We start from the raw sequence: 21,531 nt of genomic DNA on the forward strand, positions 1-21,531 counted from the left end.
CTGGTATACAGTGTGGGCCGGAGGTTTTTCTTTTATGATTTAAACTTCTGTGTTACACCAAGGATATCTGCTTGTAAGTTGCTCAAGCTTTCAGCTTATCTTGATTCTAATCTGAAATATTTACATCGTCTACTTTGGGGAAAGAATTTGCTAAATCCGCTTTTAGTAACTCTGTTTCATAGCACTGTCATCAGTAGCGTTGCCATTGTTATAGTGCAGTGAAGATATTCATTGCATCTTTCCGCTTGAGTACTTAATATACGACCAGAATGTCTTTGGATCTTCTACCATATTTATAGATTGAGTCTCGTTGCGCAAGCTATTAAAAGCATATGTCATTCGAGTTCGCGGTAAATTTCTAGCTTCTGTAAAACTTCACCACTCTTGGAAGTTTTGCGTTCTTTCAAATTTTACATGCTTGTTTCGTCGCTTCTGCAACAATGTTCAGACCTGTACTGTGTAATGTGGGGGATCAGTAGCTTTTCTTATTAATTTATTTGGTATACGCCGTCGATAGTATTTCATTAATTCAAAGCATTATATAAATAAATAAACGAAAAACTAAAAACTTGACGTAACCAGACTACGTATCTCTAAAACGTTTTCTCGTCTTGCTTGTTCGCGTAGCCACGCCACCCTCAACAAGTGACATGTAAATTCATTTCCCTTTTCCTTGTCGGACTGCTATTAACACCCACAGGAGGAAACAACGAATAATTTTCTGTGAAGTACAAAACGCCTGGTAGCTTTTATCACTACATTTCGCATTTATCTGATGACGTTCGCTTTACGTAACAACGGAAGCTTACTAGCCTATAAAAGGCGCAGTTGCTGACTCCTGGCTACTATTCGCCATGCACAAGACATTCATTGTCATCGTCGTGGTCGCCGCCTGTGTCGGTAAGCCAGTTCGCCGAACAGAGCCACGTAACTTCGTTTATAATTGACTCTTACACGCATTTTTAATTTGTAACAGATATACCAATAACGTTGTTTGACCTCTAACTACGTATCGAAGAGGCGAACAGCTGGAAACGAATTACTTGTTGCTAATCTTTGAGACACTCTGTTCATCCATTCGTTCTCTATATGCATCACCTTTCACTGAACTGCACTGTATGCGCTCAGCAGTACACAAGCCTTTATTCATTTGTTCTTTTATACTGACTGACAGGACGGACTCCACTGCGTCGTAGTATTTGCTCTCACTTCATACTGCTTGAGAGAAAATATTACAGTTGGAACCATACGCATAACTTTTTCTAGTTATATCCGAAATGTAAAGAAAGGGAAACATAAAGCATTAATGACTCAAGCGCCGCGTACAGCAGGGTAAGACTATGTGCACCCAATTACCTAGAAATAAACTGTGGGAAAGAAGATTAATATTACCAGTCAGTAACTGCAAGCTCCAAAAATAGAAACCATTTGAAATGAAATGCAGCATGAAGTTGCTATGTTCACATATTCAGAGCTGTGATAGCATTCCCGTTTACATATTTAAGTAAGTGGAGTTCGTTTGACCAATATCTAACAGACGGTTCCTAAATCTCAATAATCCAATGAACGCTGTGATTACATATCGTTTCGATGACAAGACGATAGAAATGAATTTTCTCCCAAAACATACGGACTATACTACTTATTATTTGTGACCATCATTTAAAGAAGCTCCTACGACACATATATCATACAAATTTCCACAAGCTAAACAGTAAATTAACTTCCTTGATATTTCGTAAATACCTTTAATGAATATATAATTTTTTGTCGTTTTGTGCTCCATGGGTGTGTTTACATTCCAGTTTTGTTACATTAAGAGTTAGTTCTAATCAATGGGATGCAAAGAGACGACGAGCGATTATGGTAACTGTATGGTATTGTTCGTAGCGTTCGTCACATAGCAGGACAGGCTTTCTTGCGGCAGTCAGTTCGGAAGCTAAACCCATTTTGCACGTATTGGGTCATCCGTGAGGCAGCGTGGCTCATGTGCTGCTTCTTTACCGGCTTTTAACTGAGTACTAACAGCACTACCATACTGGCTCTAAATCTTTGCTGCCTCTTCCATTGTGTCGAATAATTTACATTCTCACGTATGCAGATAGAAGATTCTCATATTCCTCCCACCTTGATTTAGAATAAAAAGGTTATTTATTATGAAATTGTTAGCTACTACTCCCAAAACGGACAATCTCCGCTCCAGAATTACTTTACGAATGTACTCTAAGACAAAAATGGATGCATCACGAAGGGATGGGACGGAAATCGGTCGATGTAATGTGCGTGTCCACTCAAACAAATGATTGCAGCTTAAGAAAAACTTCGATAGTTTATTCAAGAGGAAACGCTTTATAAATTGAGGACGTCGCTTACCCTTTGGTCCAGCTCTGGCGCTTATGTAAGCAGTTATTAGTCTTGACACTGTTTGATAGAACCGTTAGATTTCCTCTTCAGGGATAACTTGGCCAATGTTGTCCAAATTACACTTTAGGTATTCAAAATACCGAGTTGCTTGAAGGGTCTTTCCAATAATGCTCCAAAATTTCTCAACTGGGGTAAGATGCGGAGTTCTTGCTGGGTAATTTTGGTTTTGTAAAGGACGAAGGCAAGCAGATGAAAGTCTCGGAATGTGCAGGAGATCGTTGTCTTGCTGACATGTAAGCCCATGATGCCATAAAGGACAGTATAACGGACGTAGAATGTGCTGTAAAGTTGCCGCGGATGACACTCAAATTGGTCCTGCTGTGAAATAAATTGGCACACCCATCCATGGGTGTCTGCAAGCACGTCTCCGCTGGTCATCGAGGCTCAGTTCGAAGCGGGACTCATCACTGTAGACACTTCTACTCCAGTCAGTGAGAATACAGGTCGAATGTGACCGACACCACTGAAAACGTGCCTGTTGATGTACAGAGGTCAATGGCTGTTGGCCCAAGGATGGGAGTGAGCTGCGTCCCCTTTCTGTGAGCCACCCATTACTGGTCCTTGTGGTCACTGAAGCACCAGTTGCACGTCGGATCCATGATAACGATAACAGGGGTGCTCTGATTGCCTCTCTGACGATTGCTTGGGCCTCACGTTCTGTTGTCTCTCCAGGTCGAGTGCTTCCTTCTTGATTCTGTGTTCGCCATGGTTCCCCATTCCTATCAACATCGAAATTTAGTGGCATCGCTGCTCTTCAAATGTCGGGTGATTCTGTGATTACTCGAACCATCTTCTTTGAGCCCAACTACTCCTACTCCCCAAATGCTGATACATCACCCACCTGTCTGTGAGCCATGTTTTCTGTCCATCTGAGTAGCGGAATGATATTCACAAAGACTTCCTGTCCTGGTGTCGATATATTCCCTATTTACTATTTTTGTCTTTGCCTACTGCTCTTTAAAGTGACAAATTCATCCATCGGCTGCCATTTGCGAATGTTTTGCATCTTTACTCCATCCCTTTAGGAATAGCAGTTTGTGACCAATTCATTCTCAGCTCCTCCAATCGCTGTTGTTTTATGGAGGTCGCAACGTTAAGCTGGCCTTCAAAATCTACGAACCAAGTTTTCATCTTCTCTCGGTCTCTATGTGCAAACTAGTAATAATGATTATAAAGAATTCGCCTCGTTTGTAGATAGAAACCGGATGTTAACCTAGTTTTCGGCGCGGGTAACCACCCCTACTTCGGAACAAACTAAAGCCACGAGCTGCCTAAAGAGGCAGAACACCCAAAATGGCATAATACTCGCATAAAATGTAAAATAAACGGTACGTGTCTACAATGTCTATAGCTGTACTTGGTTTAAACGTCAGAAGGGTGCTTCATCACCCCAGCCAACGTTCGGTGAACCGCGTGTGAAGGATGCACGGTTCTGACGTTTCCAGCTAGGTACAACTATTGACATGGTATACACATGCCGTATATTTTACATTTAATGCGAGTATTTTGCCATTTTGTGCGTTCTATATTAATGTTGGACCATGCCCCATTAGGTTTTAGTGTGTTCCAAAGAAGGCGTGGTTATCTGCTCAGAAACCTAGGTCAACATCCGGTTTCTATTTGCTATCGAGGCGGATTCTTTTTAATCATTAAATTTTTCACGATTGCTGACGAACTGCAATGTCAAAAGTTCTCAAACTATTAGTCTTACAGAAAAAATGAACAGGACCTGTTTGTAGGAAACTTCATGTAGTTAAATTCTGTACCGGAGTCCGTTTTGCATGGAGGTCTCGATTTGCAGGTTATTCAAGAAAAATTTACAAACGAGACGTTCAAATGCCCCTCAAAACCTCCACTCATTCCTCACTATTCAGATTTCTATTATGTTGCTTACGGTACTCCTACCGCTGAATAAAGTTCTGATACGACGCTAATTATTTAAAAAATTCGACTTTTTCTGGTCTTCATTGACTGGCCATATTACGCTACTGGTTTTGTCGGGCACTACCAGATTCAAAAATTAACGTCTGTGTAGATTTTAGCTGGGAAGTTAGCGAATCTTAGGAGCATAAAATGAACAATTATATCGTTGTATTCGTCATGCCTTCTGACTATTAAACTACTGTGTTTGTAAGGATTATAATAGGATCGAACAGTAAAAGTATTGAGTTTAACTGAAAAGTTTATAACAGTTGTTTTTATTTCGTTAGCCACACAGGCACGATTAAATTAATAATCTTAACGAAATAGCGGACGATTTTCGGGGCGCAATAGCCCAATCAATAGGGGCCAAGAAAAGGTCGAATATTAGTAAAAGTTGGCGTAGTCGGAAATTTGTTTACAGTGGTAGGAGGGTGAGCCAGGAACAATATACAAAAAATTCTGAATGGTGACATGAGTGTGGGGGTGGAGGGGAATTTGAATATCACTTTGGTCTGTTTTTGTTGAATATCGGTAACCGTGCCCTCCTGAGGAAAAGTATCGCAGTACAAAATTTAACCATACGAAATTTCCTTCAAAAAACGTCGTGTTCACTGTTTCTGTAGGCCTAATAGATTGTGAATAGCAAGTGAGGGGATATGAAAATTTTGTGCGTCGATTTTGAATGTAAAATATAATATAGCGGATTTTATAAAATGGCAGCGTTAAGTTTAAGGGGAGCGTAACAACCCTATGTAGGCATTATAAATTATGTCCATTATGATGGTGGTGTTTCGCCCGAGTGACTGAGAAACGAGAAGAAAGAGGGGGAAAAATGGTAGACGTTATAAGCACTCGCTTACTGTTTCACAGCGCGAACTTAACATTTTTGTTACTTATTTGGAAAAATGTTATTTAGTGGACTAAACGAAAAACTTAATTTTTTATTGAATTATGTGCTGACAAGGTGGCTGGCATCAACAAAGAAGGAGCTAGCAAATGATTTTGTTTTAAGGATAGGCACAACTCGACAATCGCTGACTGAGCCCTTGTATTACGATTACGATGAGGTGATAGACGTCGGATCTCTCTGGCGAGAGGACGGTTGTCCTGCTGGTGGGTGCCAACGAGTTGGTGGATTCTATGACAGTGAGAAAAACAATTAGAGACACTTCTTTATTTAACTTCAAGGAAGTAAAGAGCAATATCGAACACAAATAAATAACGTTTAATGAGGAGTCAAAGATTTTGGAGATAACGCTATGTTCTCAGCGCCAGTCTGCAAAAATCTCTGGAACAAGACAAAATCATACACATTAAATTTAAAGCCCTGCCGAGGATGGACACATTGCTGCGGATGACACAGCTGTTTAGGCGGTGTTCTATGTCGACGTCCATGCTAGAGGTCTTCCAGCGATTAGTAGTTGTCTGCTGGCAACGGTAGGATGAGAAGAAGAGGCCTTGAAGCTTGCCCTCACATGTGAGAAGTGCGTAAAAATGAATTAGTTGCTTGAAAGTCCTGATGAAGCTTTCCCCTTCTCCTTTCGAATGAGTGTGGAACCCTGTGCTAGTCATTTTGCTTGATGCCATTGGCATCAGAAAACCGCTGAAGTTCTGCCGATGTCATCTATGGTTCAGAGTCCGATACCACCACTTTGGGCAAGCCTTTGAACCAAAAGACTGACGTCAGAACCTCGTGCATGCAAAGTAACACGGAAGATAGTGCAGCCTTTGTCGTAATGCGGAAGTGGACCGATTTATCTAACGTCTAAAAGGGCACTATCATGGGCTTTCGGGCAAAGTTCGGAGGCGTTTCCGAAATGGCAGCAGGTTTGTTATCTGTTCGTCTGTGAGTGGCAAAGTGGAGCTACACAAAACTGGCGTTGAAGCACCTGTGCTGCGCCACAGCCCATAGACGATTGGGGTTAATGACAGCTGCAGACACATGTACGGGCGAACAGACATGTAGCTGTTCAGCAACTGACCATCCAGATGAACTGAGGGGCTACCAATAGTTTCTCCTCAACGACAGTTGGGATAATATAATTGCTTATGGGCCTCCACAGTAGGCGACTGTTCCATGTACCTAACCTGACTGCTCTTCAACATGTCAAAGCACACCTGGACTTCCACTGAGTGGTGACAGGTGGCATTTTCAGATGAATCACGTTTTATGTTCCATCAGATGGTTCAAATGGTTCAAATGTCTCTGAGCAATATGGGACTTAACATCTGTGGTCATCGGTCCCCTAGCACTTAGAACTACTTAAACCTAACTAACCTAAGGACATTACAGACATCCATGCCCGAGGCAGGATTCGTACCTGCGACCGTAGCAGTCGCGCGGTTCCGGACTGACCGCCTAGAACTGCGAGACCACTGCGGCCTGCTAAATAGCATCAGAGAGATGGCCATTGGCATGTAAGGCGTAAAACGTTAGGAAGAAGATTAACCCAGTGAAGGGAGTATTATGGTCTGAGAGAGGTTTTCGTGGAAATCCATGGGTGATCTCATCATTCAGCAAGACACAGTGGCTTAACACAATTACGCTTTTATCCCTGGTGACCATGTCCAACCCTGAGGTGCAGTTTGTTTTTCCTTGTAGTATGCCGTCTACCACCAGGACAACACAACGTGTGACACATCTAGCAGTGTATGTTTGTGGATCGAGAGCACACGAATGAATTTATTGTACCACTCTGGTAACCAAACTCGCCGATTAAAATCCAATCGAGAACTATGGCCTACCTTGACTGGCCGTTCGCTCTTTAGATGGTTCAAATGGCACTGAGCACTTTGGGACTCAACGTCTGAGGTCATCGTTCATCTAGTACTTAGATGTACTTAAACGTAACTAACCTAAGGACATCACACACATCCATGCCCCAGGCAGGATTCGAACCTGCGACCCTAGCGGTCGTGCAGCACCAAACCGAAGCGCCTAGGAGTTCTTGGCCACCAAGAACGGCTCCCGCTTTGGATCCTCAACTGAGAAACCAAGCGCACTGTTTATGGCACTGCAGTCTGTGTGGCTCCACATCCTTATCAATATAGTTTCAAAATATATTTCAGAACCTAGTTGGCTCTCTTCCTGCATGTAACACAAGGCTGAAGCAGGTGCTCACATTAATAGGACTGGGCAGTGTAATTCTTACATCTCATACAGCTCACGATCGCAGCAGTGAACGTTCCTTGCATGTCTGAAGGACATTACAGAAGACGTCGAACTAAGATGGGTATGTATGTAGGTATTGAACTGTGGAGCTACTAACGCGGGTATTGCATTGTAGGATAACACAGATTGAACGTGGCTGTACTTCCCACGGGGACAGCATTTAGCATTACGGTTGGAGAACGCCTGGTAACTGTGTGCCTTGAAACACCGTAGGGAGGATTTATCATCGATTACCTGATACCTTGAACAGTGGGTTTGTTTGCGGTGCTGCTCTGGCCGAGCTCGCAAACGAAGGCAAAAACTTGTTTACAATTAGTTTGAATAGCACAAATATAAGCACAATCAAAGTCTAGGTGGCTTGCGGAGTATGATGTAGATGTGTTTCATGTACAATATTTCCCCAAGGTGATTATCGCCTCAACAAGGTAATAATCATAGTTTGAACGAGGAAAGGCATTAGGAGCGAGACGATTGGGTAAGTACTTTCGGGAGATCGTTTGGGAATTCAGAGTGTGCCGAAAATATGACATTTCAGGCGGACAATGCAGTGGTTGATGGCCTGCACTTAACGACCGTCAGCAACTGCATTTGATGGGTCATTACTAACAGGCAATAACAATACGTGAAATAGCCGTAGTAATCAGTGTGAAACGTACGACTGACGTATCTCTTATGACAGTGCAGCGAAATATGTCGTTAATGGGCTATGGCAGCAGACGACCGACACGAGTGCCTTTGCTAACAGCATGGCATCGCTTGCAGTGCCTCTCCTGAGCCGATGACCATATCGGGTGGACCCTAAATGACAGGGAAACGGTGGCCATGTCAGACGAGTGCCCATTTCAGTTCGTAGGAGATCATGCTAAATTTTAAGTGAGGCGCACACCCCACTTAGACACAAGTGAAGGATTGCAGGGCACTGTCAGTTCTGTTACGGTGTTGTGTTCCTAGGGAAGTTGAGCTTTATTACATGGTTGCTATAGCTGGAAATTATCTGACTTCATTCATATCATGAAATGGTTGGCAGTAGTCAACGCTCATGCTTGTGTGCTCTTCTGAAGGAATTGCGGTAAGCTTTGCCTGCATCCAAAGGAAGAGAGTGTCGATTTAAACGACTGCAGTGACAGCTCAGAGCCGAGGGGATCGTTTTTTCTGCAGAACCTGGGGGACAACGTAGTGGACTGCGCAGCTGCTCAGTCTCATTGTGCAGACTCGTTTGATGGCCGACGGCCGTGTTCATATAGTCTAACTCGCTAAGGGCAGAGCATTGATGGTCAGCAAATAAAGCAGAGGATGGGCCCTTGTTAGGCAGGAGACGACTGTGCGTTTCTGCCAATTTCCATATCAGTGGCGCCCAGACGTCCAGACCCTGCTTCAAGACATATTTGTAAAGGCGCAAGGGCTTACCGAGCTTATGGCCGTTCTTTGGAAAGTTCGAGACGGACGCTACAGGGGACACAGCAATCTTTGTATGGAAGACTGTGGTTCCATCGAGTTCATGCTTTTAGCAAACGTCACAGCGTAAACGTGTGAGGAAGAGGCCTATAATCTGCGTCTGTTTCTCCTTTTCTCGTAATTATTTCTTAAAGTCACTAATTGGTCAAATCTGTGTATGCAGAGCAAGGGGTGGTCTCCCAGCTTTGAGTGCTGCACTCCAGCTCGTGATTTTCTTGGGCTAAAGTGGGACTAGTCTAACATGTAAATGTGGTAGGCTAATGGGCCGGCGAGGAAAGCTGAGAGAAAGAGAAGGGACACTCTTGTACTGGCGCTTCGCTAGTAAAGAACAGCAGGTGATACCTAATTGGTGAGACTTGTGTCCTTTGCTAGTGTGCCAGTTACAGCATGTGCCAGTTATCATCTGAACTATCAGAGGTACAGCTTTTAGCATCCGTCTAAACATCTGACGTATTCCGTCATTCATAGTTGTGGCATGGAGTCAAATTGGTTTGGCAGAACAGCAAACCGGTCCATCTGCACACTAGAACCCACTGGGGTTTCAGAGGCTCCGAATTAGCCAAACGCGAGACCGCTTACTTACATCTTTAGGACGCGCGTCGTTAATAACAGTTTACTGCCGTCCATGACACGGGCCGCCGAACTCATCGCAGGAGGGTAAAGTATTCGCTGCTATGGCGTAGGGCTCCAATATATTCTTCTCAGCACCATACTTGACTGTGGCGTAGTTTTTGGGCCATGCCGCGGATTCACATGTATGAAGTCAGGTAAATCGCTTAGTGTTCTGGTTTGTGTCGTGTGTTGATCCCCAGGTGATCACTTTGTTCACCACAGGCCCCATATTATTGATAGCGTTTGTCCAAATAAAAAATGTTTGTGTCGTTTCTTCACTCACTCTTTTGTCTCGTGATGTTAAGAATGAGTAAATCTATTCTTATTTAGATCACAGTGATCTGATTCAACATTACCTTTGCCATATTTTAACTAAAGTCATGATTGCAATTGGAAGTTGAATGTTTGCAATGGTTATATTCGGCTAACAGAAGACCATTTTCAGTCATTCAGTGGTGGAATCATTATGGATGTCAATGCGCCATATGTCATTGTTCGAGTTTGGTATGAAGAGCATTCTGCGAATAGATTGGTCACATAGATCGTCCGACACGAATACAGTCAAGTGCTTATGGGACATAATCAAGGGCTCACTTCGAGCACAAAATCCTGCACTCGCAACGTTTTTGCAGTTGTGCACGGCTATGGACGTAGTATGGGTAAATTTTACTGCATGGGACTTCCAACGACTTTTTGAGTCCAAGCTAAATCGAGTTACTGCACTACACTGGGCAAAATAGCATACGGCACGGTATCCCATGACTTTTCCGCCTCAGTGAAAACTCGTGGCCTCTCATGTGAGATGTCTGGTAGACCATAAACTTGTGGAGATCAAGGACGTGGTGGCTTCTGTGACAGGGAGACAAATAACGAGATTCATAAGTATTGATTGATACATCTCTATACTGAACGTGATTCCCAGCAAGGCCGGCGTAACATCCAACTCAAGTCTGTTAGGAAGGCCGAGTCCGATGCCCGCAGTAGTAACAAAGGCTGAATGAAAACTCTTAGACTAGACAGAGGGAGCGGAACAAGAGAAAGACTAAACTAGACTATAGTAGAGGGCGGTGGTGTGTCTATTAAGTCGGTTTCGTGGCAGTTATAGCGGCGTGGGCTGAGGAGGTTGTGTCTCAAAGCCGGCCGTAGATTTGAGGGCGTGATTACATGGGCTACCGCCAAATACTGCATGTGTACTTAGGTGGCGTAGTATTGACAGCAAACCACGTCACACGAGGTAAAAAGTGTGCTTGCACCCTGGGGAGTTGGTGATGTAGACAAAGATTATGTTAGTCACGTAACATGATTAGACGAAAGGGTTAATATGGCTCGTTCAAATAACCCACTGCGTAATGTACGTCTTCTTGGATGTGGCGACAGCATTTCTGGCCAGCTGAGCTGCCGCTGCGAAATTTCACTCATCATTTTTACCGTTTCCTGATTCATGGTATTTAGATACCGTCAAGATGAAACGAAATCAGTAGTTTGTGTAACCTGAAAATGAATAATATCAGGTTGGTTACTAAAAATACCTGGGACTTCTTCACCCGTACTTTAAGCCGTAGTTTTTGGAACACTGAAGAAAGATCGATATTCATATGCATGATATTCATTGACGCATTGTCAGTGTGTTTTCAGAAAATTTGTTCTTGTGAAACGCAACTAGCTCTTCATTCGCTAGCAATAATGAGTGCTGTCGACGAGCGACCTCATATTGATTCCATATTTTTAGGCTTCAAGAAGGCTTTTGACACTGTTCCTCGCAAAAGACTTCTAATCAATTGCGTGTCTATGAAGTATCACTTCAGTTACGTGGCTGGACTCGTGGGTTCCTGTTAAATTGTTCACATTTCGTAGTAATCTACAGAAAATCATCGAGTAAAAGAGAACTATTCCAATTCAATCTCGTTCTTTTTCTTCAGAAACGATTGTGGTAACTCTATTAAGAAAAACACGTCCAGTTTCGATAAAACAGAACTATTATTTGGCTTTCCCAAAAGAAGAGTTATAGTCTCTCTGCACTCCCTAACCTATGTAACATTTTAGTAGGCAATCTTTGTAGCCCTGTTAGACTGTTTGTAGAAGAAGCTATCGTTTGCCCTCTAGTGAAGTCATCAGAATATCCAAACCATTTCCAAAATAGACACTGTATCTGTACTGTGCAAAAAGTGACAATGGTCCCAGAATAGATAAACTATAAGGTCACCAAAATGAGCAAGAAAAGAAAGCCATTAAATTTCGGTTACACCAGAAATTACACAAATTTCAAAGCTGCCAGTTGAACTAAGTATCTGTGAATTACTGTTAAGGACAATTTAAATTGGAATGACCAGATAGATAATGTTATAGGGAAGACATCACATGGACTGCACTTAACCAAGATTGAGAAGATACAACATTTCTACTAAAGGGACTGCTTACAATACCCTTTTACGTCCATTGCAGGTCAATAAACGAATGTCGATTTCACTGCGACGAGATGTTCTCACGAAACTTCAGTCACCAATATTTTCCCTTAATGTGAAAGTATTTTACTGTCACCTACCTACATAGGGAGAAATAACCATTTTAATAAAGTAAGAGATATCAGAGTAGCTACAGCAGTATGTTTACGTAAATGTTTATTTTTCTCACGCGCTGCACCAATTTCATGTGCGTAAAATATTTTGTCGAACTCAAGCAGTGTCGTTATTGTAGCAGCATATTTGCCAGTGGCATATTTTAGGTTCCCATGGTACCGTGATAATTTAATTTTCTGTTGTGAATGATGAATTTACTGATGTTATTGCGTTGTATGACACATATTAAAACTACAAAACAATTCCTTTCCGCAGGAGCCATCTCTGCACAGGCGGTATGTCCCGAGGAGTGCCTAGGGCAGGCAGGAGGGCCTGCGGTTGCAGAGGACAATCTGCACTCTGGTTTGTATATTAGCACTACATATGTCTGAAAAATATACTGAAAGAAATATTTTTTAAATTAGTTGAGTATTCCCAAAATTATGTGATTTTTATGCTCATATTCTTTTCAGTTCTTCATTGCTACTTTTATACAATTAATAAGTACTGAAATTTGTTGGTGCTTGTGTTAGTTTAAAATAATTGCTGCTAAGTTTTAAATATATTTTCAAGGTCATATTTTTAAGATGTTAATTTGCTTTTAACCAGCGATTTCATTTTTAAGCGATGAATTTATGTCAATCCTTACAGTTTGAGCATTACTATTAATTAAATAAAATTTGCAGCACCTCTGAAACATAAAGAAGTATCCTAGAAAAAAAATGTTGACACTAACTTGTGAAACTATATTTGCAAGAAAGTAAAATTCTGACATCAGAGAATCCCAAACAGTCATACAGACAACACACTTCAGTTCCTTATCATATAGCTGGTAATTATTAGTGTCCGCAAATCGGTCTATGCTGTTTCGAACAACACAGCTGCCTCATGGTATTGATTATAACATGGGATAATGGTTAGCACAGTTAACAATTAACACCATCAATAGCCGAATAAGTTGCACGCTTAACAGTTATTACCTGAGCCCGGTTTGTAGTAATCGTTGCTATGATTTAGTAGATACACTAGTGGAAACCACCGAACTACAACCAAACTAACTCTTAACGTATCCGCCTCTTACAAGTAAGGCCGTTTGTCGTAAGATATCACTTAAACTTTTGTACAAAAACCCTCTTACCCAAAGACGGCACTAACTATACCTTATCCAGCTCAACCGCAGTGACCAACATACGTTTTCCTTACTGCCACACTTCAGTATTTGACACTAAACAACGTCCAATACGAAAACAAAATGCAGTTCTTATCGTACTCTTGTCAACAAAAGGCAACACTTAAATACGCACGCCCTTAACGGCGTTTAGAAAACTTCATGAAACTCCTACAGCGAAACTCAGTGCTCGCTCGGACATGGATATCATGAATTCGAGTTCTCGGTGAATCCAAACAGATACGAACTTGATCGAGTGACAATATAAGGAACTATGATGGAGCTGATTACAATTAGTACATCGACACGTGGGGCGGCCGTGCTGTCTTCGGCGCTTTTCCACGGTTCGCGCGACTCCCTCCGTCGGAGGTTCGAATCCTCCCTTGGGAATGGGTGTATGTGTAGTCCTTACCGTAAGTTATTTTAAATTATATTCATTAGTGTGTAAGCCTAGGAACCGATAACGTCAGTAGTTTGGTCATATAGAAACTTAACACAAATTTCCAAAAATTAGTACATCCTTGCTCGGTCGCGATTCCTTAACTGTTTGAAACGAACCCTTTTCCGCCAGAATGATATGCGTAATTGATTCCCCGTCAGTACACTCTCTGAAATAATCGTGCAATCCCTGATATAGTCATCAGTACAAGCTATCAGGCAGATTCCGCAAATCCAGAAATTTCAATAGACAATTGAGTGTACAAAATACCGGACAGACAAACTAATGATAACTGTTACTCAGGGCAATTTGCATGCATACAAGAAACGTAAACGTCCCGAACCACAAATACACCTCATTGCAGTAACATTGTAAGCTAATCAGAACACACTTCCCAGGACATGATACCTTAATTGACGGAAACGCTCCGACGCTCACACAACTCACAGAAAAAAATGTGGTTGCCTGCACCAGAAACGAACACTAAAGTACAGCTGGGAGAATGTAGCTGATTGTAGCTTCTGCTTTCAGCATCCGTAAGTGGATTACCACGCCATAGGGTAACTGAAAGAAACGATTGAAAACACTTTTACTTGCAGGAAACTACTCAGCAGTAACTAACTAAACTTTCCTGCACAGGACGCGATGGAAGGGACCTGCCCCGTCAAAGTCTACGAGCGCCACATCCCGCCTCAGCGGCCAGAGCAAATGTCAAGCCGACGATACCCATGGAAACCCACGTTACCGAAGTGTATAATCCAGGGTTTTGGTATTATCTGGTAATTAGTTTATCACTAAGTGCATGTGGGTTTTTGTTTTTAGGAGTAGTCTGAACTTTAATTTTTACCCAATGGAGGCGTTGTGTCCCAAACTCGAAGGAAAATTTAAATACCCTGACGGAAAAAATGTCACAACACCAAGAATAAGTAATGTAAAGGATAAAAATTCCTCTAATACACTTGTCTAGGTTATTGACAGGGCAAGATCACAGGTTAATGTCAGCGCGAGATGATCCATTGAAAATGTTTGATGCAAACGCGATTGTATTTTGTTTTTCGGGTACCGGATTTCATTTTCTTGGATGGAGTTGCATGCTTCTTGCACTCTGTCGGTCAATACAGGGATGATTAACACAGTCTGTGAAGGACGCTGGAGCTGTCGTGTGATGATGTTCCCTGTCTGATGTCGCACTACTATTTCTTGGTGATGCGAGTTTTTCCGTCAGTGAATGTTAGCCGAGGCTAGCACGATGCCGTCTGGAATATGTTTGAATATGGTATGCCTAATAGTGTCGATACCTGTTGCTTGAGAAGGGATTCTCATTACAGCTTTTCTTATTTTACGTGCTGTAACGTGGTTTAGGTAGTAAGCATAATGATCATGTAGCTTTAATTTTCCTTCAGAATGTAGTTCTTCTTAGCATTTGGGCTGATTAAAGCTGAAATAACTTGTTCACCTTGTCAACTGGCTTTTTCCGTCCTTCACCCAAGCTACAGAGATTCTTCCACTAACTCTAAGAGCTCGTGCAGTGCCACCTACAGTATGCCATATTTTTGCATTGCAGACTTATTTCTTTCCCCGGTTGAGCAGTTTTCTGTATCCTTCGTAGCACCAGCTAGCATCACACCTGTGGATGAATATTTGACATAACTGAAAGTTTTGTATTATTCGTATATGACCCATGAACTTAGTAATAAGTTTCTGGATCTTTGCTCAGTTGTTGGTTCACTGATTATTCGATGTTACAGCGCTTATGAGCACTACGCTCCAGAGATCCACGGTCGATATGATTAATGTTCCTATTAGCTGCGTCACACAATCAAAGTTTTGGTGACTGTGAGGAGTAAATCACGGAATCTGCAACATACACTGCCATGGCTGGAGCTCTAGTTTTACCAATAACTAATACACTGTTATTTTTTACAGTGTTTTTACGTGTATACGAATGTGACGTCGCGTAGTGAGGTGGGTGGGGTGTAATGGAAGATTCGTCATCTTGTTGCCACTAACCAATTTTTTACGATAATGTAATACACCCACTGAAAGAGTAGCGGCGACTAACACGCTCACGTCGTTTCTTCAATTTCGTTGTAGTAACACAGTACACTTCAGAGTTGATCGTTTCATCATGACGTAGGACGTCAAACAGGACAACATCTTCAATGTCCCAGAATACCGTCGTCCTAACTCGCCTCGAATGAGAGTGTCCGCTCGTTGTAACGTTGCAAGAGTCACAGCTGCGTGAGGCCTCCCGTCACGCAGAACACTGGACCGGTCTGAGCGACCTCGCAGCGATAATCACCCACGTCTCGCCCCACGACACATCGTGCTTTTTTCAACTACTAGGTCTCCGTCGACATTACAGACACCTATGAATTTCTATGAAGCTCTGGTTTTCCGCTGAAAAGAACTTAATGACAGCTTTCTGCTTGGAATGCACCCCAGTGACAGATCCTAATTTGATGGTCATGTAAAGAGACACAGCCAATCCGAACCTAATGAAACTACAGGGACCGAAGCGATAATATTCAACGATGTTTCACAACAAATTTCACACTTTCCGACCTAAACTGGCCGAGAAAAGCAACGTGTTGCATTACTTAATGAAAGCCCCTTGTAAATAGGTTCATACTGTGGGTTCTTGATTTCACAGTTACATTACATTAAAATGCATTTGACGTATCTATGCCCACACGTAAAATTCAGTTTGCTCTTTTCTCAAAACATATACTGCGAACAACGGTTGAACGGTAAAAAGCGGATTGATAGTCATAGATTTCCGAGAAACGTTTGACATAGCGCCCCAGTGCCGGTTGTTCACAAAGGTGCGAGAAGTGGGATTACACGGCCACTGTGGCCGAGGGGTTCTAGGCGCTTCAGTCTGAAACAGCGCGAGGCCTACGGTCGCAGGTTCGAATCTTGTGTCAGGCATGAATGTGTCTAATGTCCTCAGGTTAGTTAGGTTTAACTAGTTCTAAGATCTAGGGGACTGATGACATCAGACGTTTAGTCCCATAGTGCTCAGAGCCACTTGAGGCAATACGGATTATGTTTCTAGATATGTGGGTGGCTTCAATACTATTTAAGTAATACAACCCAGTACGTTTTCCTTGTCGGTGAGCGTTTATCAGAGATAAGTGCATTGTCAGGAATGTCTCTGGGGAGCATGATTTTACAGCTTTTATTCTCTATATACGTAAGTGATCGGACAGGCTCTAGAGATTTACGTCTTTCTGCTGATGATGCTCTAATGTACGGGAAGGTGTCGACGTTGACTGACTATAGGACGACACAAGATGACCCAAACATAATTTCTAGTTGGTGTGATGAGTTGCAAAGTGCTTTAAATTTAGAAAGATATAAGCTAATGTGATCGAGTAGGAAAAAACAATTCCTGTAACTTTAGAATACAGGGTTAGTCGTGTGCTGCATGACACAGACTCATCGATTCAACATCTAGGCGAAAATTTGTAAAACAATATGAAATGGAACGATCAGGTCAGGTTTTCAGGAAGAAAGGCGAATGATCGACTGCGGTTTATTGGAAGGATTTTGGGTAAATATAGCTCATTTATAACGGAGGCGGAATACAGAACGCTAGTGCCATTACTTTCCTGTGTACTGTTCATGTGTTTGGGATACCCAATAGGTCGGGTTAGAGGAAAACATCGCAATAATTCAGATTCTTTTTGTTAGATTTGTTACCGGTTGGTTCGATCAGCAGGCAAATATACTTTGTGGACTCAAATGAGAGCCTTAGAGGGCAGACAGCGCACTTCTCTCGAGGCACCATAACAGATATTTAGTCAACTCTGTTTTAAGGCTGACAGCAGAACTATTCTATTGCCGCCATCGTACGTTTTGCGAAAAGACCATGAAGATGAGACTACAGAAACTGGGTCTCGTCCGGAGGCTTGTAGACAGTAGTTTTGCCCTCTCTCTATTTGCGAGTGCAACAGGGAAAGAAATGACTAGAAGTGATGATGTGTAAAAGAATATACGGCTGAACCTTTACGGTGAAATAATTCTCAAGACTTATTTTACTTAAACGACTCAGTAAGTGCATATGCTGAAGTGAAACCTGAGGAACATTTCTCGCAGAAATGGGCTATCGCTGTATGGGCTTCATAAAACGGCTATAGTGTCTTTTCTTCAAAAAAAGTCTAGTAGTCACGAAAATGATTACAGCGGTGTTTGAAATGCGCGCGTGAAACTCTCTTGAATCGATCTTGGTCTATGCCGAAAAGTATGGAAATCACGACAGGAATGACTCGGAAAAAAAATTATCTTATAATATGTTATGTATAAAGTGTATCACTAAGATCATGTGTTACTCTCTAGTTCCAATGACTTCCTCGTATTCACAGTAAAGTGAATGTAATCGCGATTGGAAGGCTATTTATAAGGGAATCCTGGAACCATATCTATGTAACTCTTGACTTCTTTTCACTATAGTAAATGCAGGCACATCTAGTTGTGTCAAATGTTGCCCAGGAGACGTAACAACACCGCAGCTGCTACTGAAGGCCTGAACTAAACTCAGTTAAATTCATATCAATTTTAGTGCATTGTGAAGACTATAACAGTCTTAGACGCTTCTGCAAACGAAGCCTTGTTTAGGTCTAGTGTAATAAATATCTCTGACTTTTCGTAGCACGAAATCAAGAATGGAAGTCTCGTATTGAAATAGACTGGAGGATAACTTTGTAGCCGGCCGCGGTGGCCGTGCGGTTCTGGCGCTGCAGTTCGGAACCGCGGGGCTGCTACGGTCGCAGGTTCGAATCCTGCCTCGGGTATGGGTTTGTGTGATGTCCTTAGGTTAGTTAGGTTTAAGTAGTTTTAAGTTCTAGGGGACTTATGACCTAAGATGTTGAGTCCCATAGTGCTCAGAGCCATTTGAGCCATTTGATTACTTTGTGATTCATTCCTCTTTAATCAGCTGCTGACCAAACCCGCCTCATCTTTTCAGAACTAAAAATATGAGTCAATATAATGATGATACATAGTCTAAATATTTCTTCACGTAAGAACTAACCGATAATGGCTAGAGTTGTTTCATCCGTGAGGGCAAGAGTCGTTAAGACTGTTACCTTTCCTTCGCTCCCAAGTCATCCCTGGGGACGTCAGGAAAGAAATCCAGTAAGTATTTGTTCTTCTCGGTTGACAAGTGATCGATCTCGAAGTCTTCCTTCCCCCCCCCCCCCCCCCCAACCAAATTACCAATGGTATCGTAAGCTCTCAAAATGTACGTGTTTGTGCTCTGTAAAGCAACCCTCTGCCTCGAATGTTTTATCAAATAACTGCCCAAAGTTTGCGATACTGCTAAATGACTTCCCCCCTCTCACGCGTAATTTGAAAGTTAAATAGCACAATTTAATCGGAGTCACCTGCTAATAACATCTCGTCCGAAATCTCCATCTTACCAGTTCCCACATCTGAAACCAATGATGGAATTTTTCAAGCTGAATCTTTATTACGGTAACAATTCTCACTGACTAGGGAAATTTAACTGCGTGAGTCCAAGCATACACAGCTTTCTTCCGCACATAACGCAAATGAAGGGAACAATAGCTGTAAACTCCGCTGTCCTACTGCACATGTCAGACATAATAATTAAAACAGTTTTCGTTCCATGCAGCTAGTCACTAAGACATTGCACATTTTCCCTTTCGTACCAACTGGGAAACGCACTTAACATGGTTGGTACTCACTCACCCGAAACATTCCTCCACTAACTCTATTATCATTACCGCCCTTACCCAATGTTGTCACTACCTAGTGCTTATTAAAATCGGATCTATCTTGTTCATCAACAGCACCACGAAAACAAAAAGTAAAAAAAAAGTACAGATAACCTTAGCTGTTGTGGACTTTTACTAACAGCATGTGACTATCGTTGTGGCAAGTCGCATGGACTACTAGTATACTACTGCCACTACATTTATCACTTCAACTTGAATTTCTGAATTAACCTTAGATGATAAAAATTTAAAAGTACTGTAGAATATGCTAGAAGAATTCATGGGAAGCAGTATACATATTTTTTTTAAATGGTTCAAATGGTTCAAATGGCTCTGAGCACTATAGGGCTTAACATCTGTGTTCATCAGTCCCCTAGACCTTACAACTACTTAAACCTAACTAACCTAAGGACATCACACACATCCATGCCCTAGGCAGGATTCGACCCTGTGACCGTAGCGGTCACGCACTTCCAGACTGAAGCGCCTACAACCGCACGAGCACACCAGCCGGCCTAAATTTTTTTTTCAAAATTCTATAATATGAAGTACATGACTAGATTATAGTACTTACTATAGATGGGTGTAGAGTACACCTTCCCCGTTGGTGCCGGAGGAATTTAGTTATAGGAAGACGGTTCCAGTTCTTCGAAGAATGAAAGTAATGTCAACATGTCTCCAAATGACATTTCAGTAACAGACACAGCTGCTGTCATATCTTCCCCGCCCGACTTCGATACAACACTTCCCTTAAACTTCCGACATAGTAGCATTCATACTTATATTTCATTCTTAACTCACTTTTAATTTCCTCGAAACATTAAACCTAATAGCCCTCAGGCAGACACGCTGAAACAGACCACTTCAAATGGAACGCAACATTTCCTTGATCCGTAAAACTGTTTCTGTGATGCCTCCTCGACACATAAACTTTCTGTTGTGTCAAACTAAGAAAAGATATTAATTGACTAGGCTTTCGTAAAAGTAAGTTAACTGATATATGTCGCCTTTCGCACTTGAAAGCACTTGAAGAAATCATACACTTTGTCAACAACGATGGGCGAGAACGAAGCAAACGACCCCATCTACAAAATACTGATTGATATTTGTGCACGATGAGTGTACAGACGGTCTGTTGCTTTTCCTATCTCCCTGCTACAGACGTGCACAGTAACATAATAGGTAAGGAGACACTGCAAACTTCACAAACAGCTCCTTGTATATTCTCTGCAATTCATATGCTACATTCGTTGATATGAGAAGTTAATTGTGGAACGTGATGATGGCTCGAGATATGATAGAAACAAAGTAATAACCATTTTTTTCTTGTCTTTCTCTCTAGCGTCCAACGCTTCCTCCATCTAGGGGCTAAACCACGACGCAGGGAGGTGGATGAGCTCTTACCAACCCACGACCGCACTAACGTACAACGGCTACTCACCATTCTAGGCCTGTTGCTGTTCACCACCGTAATATATGATAACATTTTCACCAATAAGTGCAGAATATTTGCTACGAGATCTATTGCTCTTTCTATAAATTGAGTAATAACAGCACGATGTGCAGAAATCGTTCCCACGAATATTAATTTCCGCAATTCTATTGCAAATAAACTACTTCTTTTCCTCATGATGATTTGATTTATTTTGTCATTTCATCCCAAAACTTCAGTATAAATAAAGAGGCCTTTCCTTTCACATTTTTCCTAACTGCCTACATCAAAATATCCTCGTTTCCACAAAAGTTCAGTCATAAACGACTGGATCCTTACCTTGTGCAATACAAAGTTAACAAAACTGAGTTATGACTGTGATTAACAATAACACTGGTCAATCGTTACTATGGTAGTAAAAAAAATGTAATGACACACATAAATACCTGGATTTAACGCAGTACAATGAAAGAGGCGGCGAAGTGCCACAGAAAGAATGCGACCGTTTGATGTAAGATATTGTCCAGCAGAAAGATGTAGACGTATATGACAAAACATTGGTTAGAAAACAGAAAATTTTATTTACGATGAATATAAACACCAAGCGCAT

The 21,531-nt window shown here is 41.9% G+C and overlaps 1 protein-coding gene across 1 annotated transcript; it reads left to right on the forward strand.

The window, feature by feature from the left end:
• Positions 1 to 845: 845 nt before the first annotated feature.
• On the forward strand, positions 846 to 21,118 carry LOC126284560 (uncharacterized). The gene is made up of 4 exons (XM_049983563.1): positions 846 to 900; positions 12,418 to 12,504; positions 14,388 to 14,527; positions 20,832 to 21,118. The coding sequence occupies exons 1-4, from the start codon at positions 855 to 857 to the stop codon at positions 20,859 to 20,861; spliced, it is 303 nt and encodes a 100-aa protein (XP_049839520.1). The 5' UTR covers positions 846 to 854; the 3' UTR covers positions 20,862 to 21,118.
• Positions 21,119 to 21,531: the final 413 nt, after the last annotated feature.

Source organism: Schistocerca gregaria, chromosome 8 (genome assembly GCF_023897955.1).
Source record: "Schistocerca gregaria isolate iqSchGreg1 chromosome 8, iqSchGreg1.2, whole genome shotgun sequence".
NCBI lineage: Eukaryota > Metazoa > Arthropoda > Insecta > Orthoptera > Acrididae > Schistocerca > Schistocerca gregaria.

What these genes read in the sequence shown, in the direction of transcription:
- LOC126284560 (XM_049983563.1), top strand. Translation starts at nt 855, where the DNA reads ATGCACAAGACATTCATTGTCATCGTCGTGGTCGCCGCCTGTGTCG. An exon ending in AGAGGACAATCTGCACTCTG is followed by an intron (nt 12,505 to 14,387) that starts GTTTGTATATTA and finishes TTTCCTGCACAG; the next exon opens with GACGCGATGGAAGGGACCTG. An exon ending in CAGGGTTTTGGTATTATCTG is followed by an intron (nt 14,528 to 20,831) that starts GTAATTAGTTTA and finishes CTTTCTCTCTAG; the next exon opens with CGTCCAACGCTTCCTCCATC.